The 12,180-nt window shown below is 42.3% G+C and overlaps 1 protein-coding gene across 4 annotated transcripts in view; it reads right to left on the reverse strand.

The window, feature by feature from the left end:
* F8 (coagulation factor VIII) overlaps nt 1-12,180 on the reverse strand; it is a 71,401-nt gene that overhangs the window by 55,614 nt on the left and 3,607 nt on the right. For 3 of the 4 annotated variants that reach the window (XM_033137170.1, XM_033137169.1, XM_033137175.1), the window contains exon 1: nt 10,453-10,824. The exons of the other annotated variant lie outside the window; for it this stretch is intronic. In XM_033137170.1, coding sequence (XP_032993061.1) covers nt 10,453-10,586 — 134 coding nt within the window. In that variant the 5' untranslated portion in view covers nt 10,587-10,824. Of the gene's footprint in view, nt 1-10,452; nt 10,825-12,180 lie in introns of those variants that run through there. 4 annotated transcript variants of the gene reach the window in all.

The raw sequence follows: 12,180 nt of genomic DNA on the forward strand, positions 1-12,180 counted from the left end.
TTATTATTTTTAATTCAGAAGTAAATAGCCAGTGTTTTTTCCATGGGATAAGCAGCAGCTTTGTGGCACAGGGAAGTAAATAAATAAATGCAGAGTGAAGGAAAGCCATTCTCCATTTATTCATTCCTGCACAAGATGGATAATATGGATGGACTTTTGAGGCCAATGATTTGTCACCCACAAATGGAACTTCTCAGTTACGGATCTTGTCTCAGAAGGAAGAGCCAGGGCTCTAGCATGGTCCTGCACCCCTTCCCTCCTTCCCAAAGGTGGGCAAGCATTTACTAAGCTTCCGGCTTGGGGAAGGCGGTGCCTGGGCTCTGGTATCAGCCCACAGCCCTCACCCCACCCCCCTGAAACCAGACAAAATGGTCACACACTGTAATCTTTCACAAAATGGAGTCCTCTGTGAGACCAATTTGGCGCCCCCAAATGGATCTTATTAATTTTGCACCACATCAGCTCTGGCACCATGTGCAGAGAAACAGCCGGCACCGCTCTCAACTGTATGCTTGCATCTGAGCGAGGCATCTGCTTCTGGTAAGGAAGCTCCAGGACTCTTGACAGGTTCCTAGAACCCTTTTGTCCTTCCCAAAGCTGGCTAAGCACTTGGGTAGGAGAGCAACTAAACCTGGACAGCACAGTCGGATTTTGTGTGGACCAAGTGTAAACGACAAGAACACAGAGATTTGCCTTGAATTGCTGGTGTTAATAATGGAAACTGATATTGCAATGCGTGATTTTGAAATAACTGCAATTTTGAAAATGTACAAAATGTTCTGGTACCTGCATGCTCACCCATTGCTCAGGAGAGGTTTGAGATAACCTCCCCTTTTGCAATGATCTTGAAGGGTGGGACATGTGGTGAAAAACTCAGCTAGTTTGGTGATACAGTGCACCAATGCACTGAGCTTTAGACTCACTCCAATTGGCTGTGCGTACAGCTAGCCAGAGTAGGGGAAAAGAAAAGAGTTGAAAATTTTAGTTCTGGTGTTCAGCTGGTTAGCTCCTGGGGTGTGTGTGCAAAATCCACTCTGAGGAAAATATCTGTAGCCAGAGAAGAAAGTCTGTGAGCTTAGTTTGAAAGACAGTGATTAGCGTCTTTGTAAAAGTATACAGACAAGAGAAAACTCTACTTGGGTCTCATTTCAGCCAGAAGGGAAGTCTGGAAATAAAATCATCCCAAATCAGTTGGAGGAATGTGGTTATCCCCAGGCTCTGTAATACTACTAGAGGAACCTCATGAGCCTCATTTATAGAAGGCTGGGAAACTGGCAGAAAGTACCACCTTGTTTAAGAACCAAAGTATTAAGCTGTAACAACTATGCAATTAAGTTTAATGAACTGAAGTAACTGAAAATAAGCTGTGCATTTACCACCTTGTTTAGGAACCTTTAACATCAAGTGAATTTATCATATTTATAGTTTACTGTTTTCTAAAAGTATTCTATTTCCTGACACATCTTTTGTTTTACCAACTTTGTTCTGTAAAATAAATTATTTTTTTCCTATTTAACTTCCCTAAGTCTCCAGGTAGCAGAGTTTTCTTCTCAAAAAAAGCAAAAAATTAGCCAGTAGTTAAGAGGGGGTTCACTGCACATGGTTTAGTGGGCATTTGAAACCTGATCTTATTTTTCCAATCTTAAATTCAGTGCTCCACATTTCCACATCAGTTTGATTTTTCAAAAAGCCTCATGAACATATATTTCATTTTAGTGTAAATTTATCCTAAGGCACACAGTATTGTTTGCAATTTTGCCTAATATATAGGTAAAGATAAAGGGACCCCTGACCGTTGGGTCCAGTTGCGAACAACTCTGGGGTTGCAGCACTCATCTCGCTTTACTGGCCGAGGGAGCCGGTGTTTGTCCGCAGACAGCTTCTGGGTCATGTGGCGAACCAGAGCAGTGCACGGAAACGCCGTTTACCTTCCCACCAGAGCGGTACCTATTTATCTGTTTGCACTTCATGCTTTCGAACTGCTAGGTTGACAGAAGCAGGGACCAAGCAACAGGAGCTCACCCCATTGCAGGGATTTGAACCAGCAACCTTCTGATCAGCAAGCCCTAGGCTCTGTATACTTTTCTGTAAAAATAAAATAAAATTGCCTAATACATTTTTTCATGTCATTTCCTACTAATATATATGCACACTTTACCCTCATATGTGTGTTTGTGTGCACATTACTAGGTTAGGAAATTGCATTTCAAAATGTGTTTGGATTGCATATTGTTTTGTTTTTTTGTTTAAATAAATGTTATTAGATTTTATAAAGAGATACAAATATAATTTTTTATTCCAATTAAAATTAAATCCAGAGAAAAAGAAGGAAGGAGAGAGAGACAGAACGAGAGAGAGAAATATAGAATTAAAAGAGAGAGAAATAAGAAACTAAATAACTTCTCATTCTTAATCTGTCACCTATTTTAAAACATTATTCAAGTCATCCACTCCAATATAGCACACAGCACAACTACTTTCTATAAACCAACATTATCTTTAGCTTTCAAAGCCAAATGTCATTATTTCTTTTTTCTTCTTCTTCACAAAAAATGTCTAAGAAAGGTTTTCAATCTTTTGTAAATGTTAACAATGACTGTTCTCTGATTAAACACATCAATTTCACTATCTCAGCTAAGTCTAATAATATTTATAACCATTCCTCCATTGTTGGTAACAGTGAATTTTTCTATCTTTGTGCTTATAAAAGTATTGCTGCCGTAATCATATATTGGAACAAAATGTCATAGTCTTTTTCTAACTGTATATCCATAAGTCCCAGCAGGGAGAATTCTGGTTTCAGTTGAAAGTTCACCTTATATATATTTGTATCCATTTTTCTTCTTTTTTACATGCCACCTCATGAGAAGGGAAGACTCCCTAGAAAAGACCCTGATGTTGGGAAAGATGGGCACAAGGAGAAGGGGACGACAGAAGATGAGATGGTTGGACAGTGTTCTCGAAGCAACTAGCATGAGTTTGGCCAAACTGCGAGAGGCAGTGAAAGATAGGCGTGCCTGGCGTGCTCTGGTCCATGGGGTCACGAAGAGTCGGACACGTCTGAACGAATGAACAACAAGAAGAAGAAGCATGGTAAAATGTCCCTTCAGGTTCTTAATATTTCCAACAAGTATTTTGGATATTTTTGCGTATTCTAAATAGCTTCTCAGGAGTTAAATACAGGGGTACCTTGGTTCTCAAATGCCTTGATTCCCAAATACCGAAAAGTGTTCCAGGTTTTGAACGTTTTTTGGAAACTTAACGTCCGATGCAGCTGTTTGCTATTGTTTCCAGGGTGCCTCCACCAATCAGAAGTTGCGCCTTGGTTTTCAAACATTTGGGAAGTCAAGCGGACTTCCAGAGCAGATTAAGTTTGGTGCTTTTGCTTTTTTGTTTTTGAGGCTTTTTCGGTTAATTTGTTTTTGTGACTGTGTGAAACCCAGTTCAGCTACTGATTGATTGTGTGACTGCAGAAATGGATAAAAGCCCGCCATCCAAACAATGGCTATCATCAGTGCAGGTAAGAAAAAATAATAATTTTAATTTTTATCATCTACAATGCTGTCTTATTTATTTTATAGTACAATACATGGATTATTGCTTTCATTTTATGGATCAATAGTCTTGTTAGTAAAATTCATGTTAAATTGCTGTTTTAGGGGTTGTTTTTAAAAGTCTGGAACAGATTAATCCATTTTGCATTACTTTCTATGGGAAAGCGCGTCTTGGTTTTGGAACACTTTGGTTTTGGAATGGACTTCCTGAACAGATTTAAGTTTGAGAACCAAAGCATCACTGTACCAACAGTACATAATTTTATTTTAAAAAAATGCATATTGTTTTAGAAAGTGTGAATTAGGCATATTCACCTTTAGATGCAAACTTAATCAGACTTTCCCTCCTTCCTTACTGGTTGCTGCTGTGCTTTGTTGTCTTTGAAGCCAAAGACAACAACATCTATGCAAGTAACTTTGTCCAATTTCTTTTTTTAAAATTTTTAAGTTTCGCCGTTGATGGAAAAGGATCATCATTGGCATATGCTTTCCCACAGAGCCAACATGTTTATGTAAGGAAAAAAAGAGTTGCACTATAAGGGAAACAGATAATGAAACCCTGTTATTGCTGTCTTATCACCAGTGTTATCTGCAATGTTTGGAGGGTCATGCTGAGCATCCATTAGAGGACAAGAAGTGTTGACCTGTGGAGAATAGACTTGGCAGGCCAGAAAGGTCGCTGATCATATTCCTTTGGGGTGACTCAGGCTGGCCAAGGAAATCCGGAATTTAGGAGCAACTGGGAAAACAAGCAAGTGGAACTGTGGATATCAAGCCTAATTTTGCATGTTACAAACAGTGCTGCCGCCACCAAAGCAGCTCTAACCAAACCTGAGAATCCAGCCCTTCAGGGTAAACTGCCTTACTTGAAAATCTACAAATGATCTTGGTTCAGCTGTGCTACCATCAGCAACCAAAACACAAAAGGCAAAGCAAAAGGGAAGGCGATGAGAGCTCTCAGAATCAAACACCAAAGAGATGCTTGGATCAAGGGAGGGGAAAAAATCCCAAAGCTGTTGATAGGAGTTTTTCTGCTTCCCCCGGGGTCAGCCCTAGCTTTTTGGGTGGGGACTCTTAGCTACGGCAGAAGGATAACACAACAAATTCTTTGCCTGGAACACTCAGAGTCATTAGGCACATTTGGTCTGTAAAGTTTCTCGAGATGCCAAAATAAACAGGCCCTGCCATTGTATTGAAGTTTCCAATCACAGCCTGGCCCTCCTTGCTTAAGGAAGTATGAGCTGGAACTTTCAAGCTCAGTGACAGAGCAGTTCATTCCCCTCCCTCTTCTCACAAGGACAAAGAACTGTACCATGCACATAGGAGCCAACTACCAGGGGCCGAGGGGTCTTCAGGCTTCATCCCCCCCAAATAAAGTATTTGAGGGGGCTGGGTCCCTCCAAAGTTGATGAGCATTGCCATTCAAATGGTGTTTGTGTGCCACATCGTGTGATTGATGATGTGGGGTGGGGTTTACCTCCCCCCCCCCCATATTTTATTCAAGCTGGCACCCCTGGCTGCACATGAGGAGGCCTTTGAGCAGTGCGAGTCAATGTGGGAGGGAAGGGATAGAGCAAGTCTGAGCAAAGCCGTCCATATCCATTTCTCATTTTTCCAGTCTTCAGTTCTCCACATTTCCACGTCTTACAACAAATTAAAAACCCTCACAAAAATTCACCAGCATTTTAGTGCACATTTCTTCTAATGAACGCATTTGTTGGCAATTTTGCCTAATATGCTCATTTTTCACAAAGCATTCAATGCAGTTTTGTATGTCATTTTTCCTAATAATTTTTGTTGTGCAGACCTTACCCCCAATAGATGCATTTTTCTACGCATTGCTTGGCTGAAGAACTACACTGCAAAATTTGGAGAAGTGAAAATTCTGAAAGATGGCTGCGCTTTGGTTCTCATATTGCTTAAGTGGGCTTATCTTTAAATGTGAACTGAATCCAATTCTTCCCTCATACCTTGCGTAGAGTCTATACCATCTGGCTGCAGTGCAGAGGGAGAAAAACAAAACTGGGCTGTTTTTTGTACCTGTTGAGAGACCAGCTGCCTTTTGCAGTCCCTAAATTACCAAAAACCCTAGTGGCAGCTATTCCACCAGTCTACCTGATCTGTGTGTCACTATTCCGTCTGGCCTTTATATGAATTGTAGCTTTAAAGAACTTGTGTATTAAGCATTCATCCTGATTTGCACAAAACATACAAAGAAGTTAAATTATGCCCCACTTTTACTGAGTGTGTATTCTGCTTTGTTTAATGGTCAGTTATACAGTGGTGAGCATTCATCCTGCTTTACTTGCAGGGTGTTGTTCACACACCTTTCTGTTAGTCATTTGTTTGCCCCACACTGAAATGAACATCCAGGGTGGCTGTTGTTGTTGTTTTTTTTTGGGGGGGGAGGATTTGTCGTGCAATATTTGCAAAGTGCTTCACTTCACTTTAAAATACACAAATCTAAAGTTCTGCCATACTCTTGAACTGCTCACACAAAACTGTGACTATCTGGAAGCACCTTGACTTTCCTTTTCCTTGCCCCCCCCATCCCTTTTCCTTCTGTGTCATGTATTTTAAAAAAGACAACACATTTTTATTAAAGATTTCTTGGTTTACAAATGTATGTGCAGTGTCTTTTTTTCCAAGTTACATTTTCTACAGATCAGTTTCATTTGTTGAGACATTACTGTTACATTCGGAATAAAAGGGGGAAAGAGGTGGAGGGGTGAATGGTGATTGGGATGGGGTGGGGTGGCAATGCTTCTATTCTACTTAGTATATGTGTGGGGTTTTGTGTCAGTGTCGCTTGTGCGGGTTCTCTTTACTATTCACTTGTGTTTCTTTGGAGAATAGAATAGAATTTTATTTACGGCCATAGGCCCATACAAGTAAAACACATAGATAACAACTTGTGCAAGTGAGAACAACAGTCGCTAAAACACCACAGTAACAATAAAATACAATAAAATAGAATGGCATACTAAGCCTTAGCTAGCTTGTAGTGTTCCTTGGATGTTTCTTTGGAGGTGAGAGAGGTTGGGATTGGCCTAGGGTGTGGTTGTTTGTTTGTGATTGGCTATGGTGAACTTCGTTTTCATATGTGAGTGGGGTGGGTGGGTGTTTATGAATCAGGTTAGCCATATTGATTCATATGCTGTTGGTGGATTCTTGTTGTTATCTTGTTGGGCTGTGTATATGATAAAAGGGAACCATACTGGGGTACACGGCAAAAACCCTAGTGGCAGCTATTTCACCATGTGCATTTAAGGCACATGACTCCTCCCAAAGAATCCTGGGGAACTTTAGCTTACGCATCACTGAGTGACAATTTCCAGCACCTTTAGTTTCCCAGGACTGCACTACAGTTCCCAGGATTCTTTGGGGGAAGTCATGTGTTTTAAATGAATATTGTAAATGCCATGAGTCCTGTGACCCTGCCTGTCCCGGAACTGAGGCAGTAGCTGCTGCAAGATGAGGAAGAAGAGTAGGATATGAAAGGAGCAGCCCAAGAGGGATGACAGAGACCCTGTTATTTTGCCTTTAGAGGTTGGGGATGGAGAGGCAGTCCCATTGGCTCTCTGAACTCCATCTCATTGCTGAAGATCCAATACTGGTACCTCAGCTAAGGGGAACAGGCCCACACCTCTCAGAGAAACGTGAGCCTCCAGATGCATCAGACTTTCAGTAAAAAAGAGTCCCATGAGTAAACAAGCCACATCTTGTCTTTTAAAAGCCGACAGGAGTGTTGTGATTGTTTGTTGAGACATCTTAGGAGCTCTTAATACATTTAAGCACCTGACGAGAGACACAAAATGGCACCACCTACCCACCAGGGAAGGGGAGACATCAGATCTGCTGCCCCTGTGAATTCTGCCACCTGAGGCGGTCACCTCACCTCCCTTCATGGATGGGCCGGCCTTGCTCACATCCCATCTCTGACTCCTGATGCTGTTTCCGAACTCTCTAGTCATGCCTTTGGAAATCTCTGCCTGTAGGCTGATCTGTAATGTTGTAAGCCTTGAATAAAGCTTTCTTTCTTATACACACTTAAGAGTCTCTGTGGTAGCATTTGGGATAAGCGCCAGGACAGTAAGACTGAGGGCAAGGATTTTCTTATTACTGATCTGTATAAGCCTCTGAGAGCCTTTCCAGCAATGCAAAATGTGTTAAATAAATATATGTCTATGTTCTGTGCCAAAAACAGCAACATTCTGAGACCTGTATGAATCAAAGCACTTCCAGACTACAGTACAGGCACCCACAATTACCATACTGTTCATTTTAATGTCAATGTGGTTTTTAAACATGACTATAGTAGGCTGGGTTACAACTTAAGCTGGGTTATGTTCTTAGGATCACACCTAAAGACAAAACCACACATAGGACTCAGCTATACAGCTGCAAATAAAACGTTTTTTAAATGTGTTGCAAAGTGCAATATACAAATGTGACACTAGATGACGACAGTGAGCTATGCAAAATTCATTGTGTTTTTCAAAATGTTTTTTTGAGAAAGCATTTTCACAGCGTTTTTAATATGTGTGTAGATTCCACCATAGACAAAGCCCATAGGGTTCAACAGTGGGTGGGAAGTATTTCCCCCCCCCCAGAATCCTGCCCCTTTCCGACCCCATCCCCTTTTTTAATTGTTAAGCTTAATACACACAAGTTAAATGCGCACAAGTTGCAGACTTACTGAATGTAAGAAATGAGTATGTTTATAAAGTTTAAAAAGCCAGTGTGGTGTAATAATTAAAGTGTTGGACTAGGACCTGGGAGACCAGGACTCAAAACCCCATTAAGCCATGAAGCTCACTGGGTGACTTTGAACTAGTTACTTTGCCTCAGCTTAACCTACCTCACAGGGTTGTTGTGAGGAAAATAATGGGGAGACAGGAGAACCTTATGTGCCACTTTTGCTCCATGGAGGAAAGGTGGGATATAAATTAACTAAATTTCAGGTATTGGGTGTCACATTTGAAGAGGCATTGCGTCTTCATTTTCATTTCGGAGGAGGAAATGCTTTTTTCTGACCATGCCTACTGCAATGGTTCAAGCACCGCCCAAGTATGTTTTTCTCTCTCTTCAAAACTATTGTTGTTATGTATTGGTTTAAATCATATAGACACTGCACCCACGACTTAACAATTGTTTTGTTATAAAATAAGCAGCTTGAATTAAGTGTCTGAAACCCACACAATCACTTGACTAACAGTACACACCTAACTATTTCTACTGAGAAGCAAGTCCTGTTGAATTTAATTGAACCTACCGGTATTTCTAGGTAAGTGAAGTTATACTTACTTACTTACCTGCAAGAAAGTCCCATTGAACACACTGAGTAGTCCCACTGAACTCTTCTGAGTAGACATGTATAGGATGCATTTCTTTAATCAGCCGATAATCCCGTAAGTTATGCAAATATAATCAAATTTGTATATATTTGCTTCATTTCTTCTACTGCTAATTGTGAGCGCCAGAGAATCTACTTTTCTTCTCTCCCCCCCCCCAAGCTTTGCCCAGTATTGCTCTCACGCTTCCCTGCTAATCTCCACACCTGTGAGAGCTAGAAACTTTCTTCTTTTTCTTTTTTTAAAAGAAAACTAAGATTCTCGCAGTGCTGAATTCTCATCACAATGTAATAACGCAATATATACACTCCCCAACTTATGGGTTCCAGAGCTGAACCCTTTGATGATCCAGTTTAGTTCTTCTTCAAATCCCCCCCCCCCCGGTGCCCTCTCCCATGTCCGCCCCCCAGCCAGTCTTGCATATACCATTAGTCCTCAAAGGCACTGCTTGAACTACCTTACAGGATTCACAGACTACTACAGGATTGCCAAAAAAAAAAAAATTGTTGACACCATTCCTGTACTTTGAACAGCAGCCTGACAAACAGACATTGCATGCAACCTTTCATTGCATGGGGGAAAATAATGTGGGGAGGACTCCACCTGCTAACATTATGTGTGTTAAGCTGCTCTTAAAGGTTCAGGCCAAGCCACTTAAGAAATGTGGCAACCCAAGGCTAAAAATTAATACCTGTCAGACTGAAATGGCGGGAACTGGAATCCAGCAACACCTGGAAGGCCACAGGTTCCGCTTTACTGTTTTAACGAGTGATGCCAGGGACTGCCTGCCAGAATGAGGCTTCACTTGTCAGGCCAGCAAAATGCTACTAGCAAAATCATAGGAAAACTGAGCTGGCAAACTTGGATACAGACAGAGACCCTGCACATCTACCATGTTGGTGCCATCAGAGCAGAGCTCTGGGGCAGACGTTCAAGGTCCCATGCAGCTGAATGAACAAAAGCACACACACCCTCCATGCAGTGGGGATGACATCTCACATTTTGAAGTGAAGGGGACAGACATTGCCATCTAAAGAGCACCTATACCAGAGCTTTCCAAACTGAGTGTCGCGACATGCTTGCATGTCAGCTGCAGTGTGTAATGGTGTCACGCAAATGCTCCCTGTGCTCCTCCCAGGGATGGAAGGGGCTTAGTTTAACCTCCGGTTTGCTAGTAATACTGAATTATTGTGTCGCGAAATGATGCATGTCTAAAAAGTGTGTCACCAACATGCAAAATGTGGAAAGCTCTGCACTTTACCACTAAACCCAGAGTCTAAAATCCCTTTGCAATAGCTGGAGAAGCACCATACCTTTAAAAGACATTCAAAGCACCTACAGAATCCCGGGAACTGTAGTTTGCGGGCATTGGGAATTATAGTTCTGGGAAAGGTCAGTTCCCAGGATTCTTTTTTTGTGTATGGGGGGTGGTTAGGTGTTGAATGTGCTTTGAAGGTATGGTGCATACACAGCCAACATCACCACAGCATATAAACATAAAGAAACAGGGAAGCAACTACAGATGACAAATGAACTATCTTTACCCCTTCCGGCTGCCAGGCACATAGTCCCAGTCTGTCTCCACTGCTCCGATGTAATATCTTCTGGTGATGCCAATGCTCTGCTCAAAGAGGCACCACAGGATGACGATGCCGCTGCACAAGGGCAGCCTCTGCATGGTCCTGTGTGTGTCGAAGAGACTTCAGAGGCAGAGGCAGCTCCGATTCAAAAAGAAATCAAGGAGGAGGTAGGTGATGGTTGCCTGGCCTATTTAGCAAGCGCCATCCTCAATGAGAGAAGTGAAGGTAGGCCACGCAGCAACTACAGGTTTGGGCGAAGCTCTAACAAGTTTTCAATAAGCTACCGGATAGGGAATCACGGTCACACACACAGACCTTTCAGTGTGCTGGGATGTGTGAGTGAGCAACATTGGGTGGAGAGCAACAGGATGGAGAGGGGAAAAGCCAAAGGGGAAAAAAAGGTTGAACAAAGTTTAACCTCTTATTTGCTATAGGGGCACCAGATCCAGGATTAGATTAAGAATTGGCTCTGCTAGACAAGGCCGAGACTCATCTAATGCATCTTTCTCCAACAGCAGCCGGCCCCTGTAAGTCTGCAAGGATGAACCAGCCATCCTTCTTGCATCTGATATCCAGAAGTATACTGTCACGACAGACAGTAGTTCCATTTAGTATATGCTAGCTAATAGCCATGGACAGATCTGTCCTCCACAATTTTATCTTATCCTTTTACAAACAAAGAAAATCATAAGAACATTTCTCAAAGTCAATGTGTTCTGAAGGTTCCACATGACCCAGTTTGAGGGGCAAGCTGTGGCAGCCTGCCTAATGGTCAAGTATGACTGGGGGTGAAGACACTCTCTCAGAGGAACCTGATCTGCTGTTGCCAGCGTCTTGTTTGCCTATGAAATTTATTGTGTCCTCCAATAAACAATCTGGCTGACTGCTGCAACTTGCAAGTAGGTTACAGAACCTCTCTCTGTGTGTCTCTCAATAACTTAAATTATAAAAACTTTAAAAGGACAACATCAAGTGACACAGATGAACAAACAACGTATGAAGCCACTTATCCCAGAGAAGTCATCTGTCATAGGTGTTGCCAAATACAGTAAGTCATGCTTCTCTGGGATAAGTGGCTTCATACGTTGTTTGTTCTTCTGTGTCACAAAAGACATCCAAGTGGTAACAAAGTCCACACTGAACCTCTTTGAAAGTCATAAAAGGTAAAGGGACCCCTGACCATTAGGTCCAGTCACGGACGACTGTGGGGTTGCGGCACTCATCTTGCTCTATAGGCCAAGGGAGCTTCCGGGTCCTGTGGCCAGCATGACTTAAGCCGCTTCTGGCAAACTAGAACAGCGCACAGAAACACCGTTTACCTTCCCGCTGGAGCGGTACCTATTTATCTACTTGCACTTTGACGGGCTTTCGAACTGCTAGGTGGGCAGGAGCTGGGACCAAACAACAGGAGCTCACCCTGTCGCGGGGATTCAAACCACCGACCTTTTGATCGGCAAGCCCTAGGCTCAGTGGTTTAACCCACAGTGCCAAAAGAGAAGAGTGGGCAACCTTCTCTTAGAACCAAGGAAGATGGTACAAATGTCTCAGGCCTGGTATTCATTTTCAGCATCATAACTGAGCTCAGAGTTGCACATAAAAACCACTCCTGGTTTGTTCACACACACGTTTTCTACATCTCAGCAGCATAATTAGAGCTGGGGTTTGGGGAGGCCTTACCTTTAAAACAATTGG

Source organism: Lacerta agilis, chromosome Z (assembly GCF_009819535.1).
Source record: "Lacerta agilis isolate rLacAgi1 chromosome Z, rLacAgi1.pri, whole genome shotgun sequence".
Taxonomy (NCBI): Eukaryota; Metazoa; Chordata; class Lepidosauria; order Squamata; family Lacertidae; genus Lacerta; species Lacerta agilis.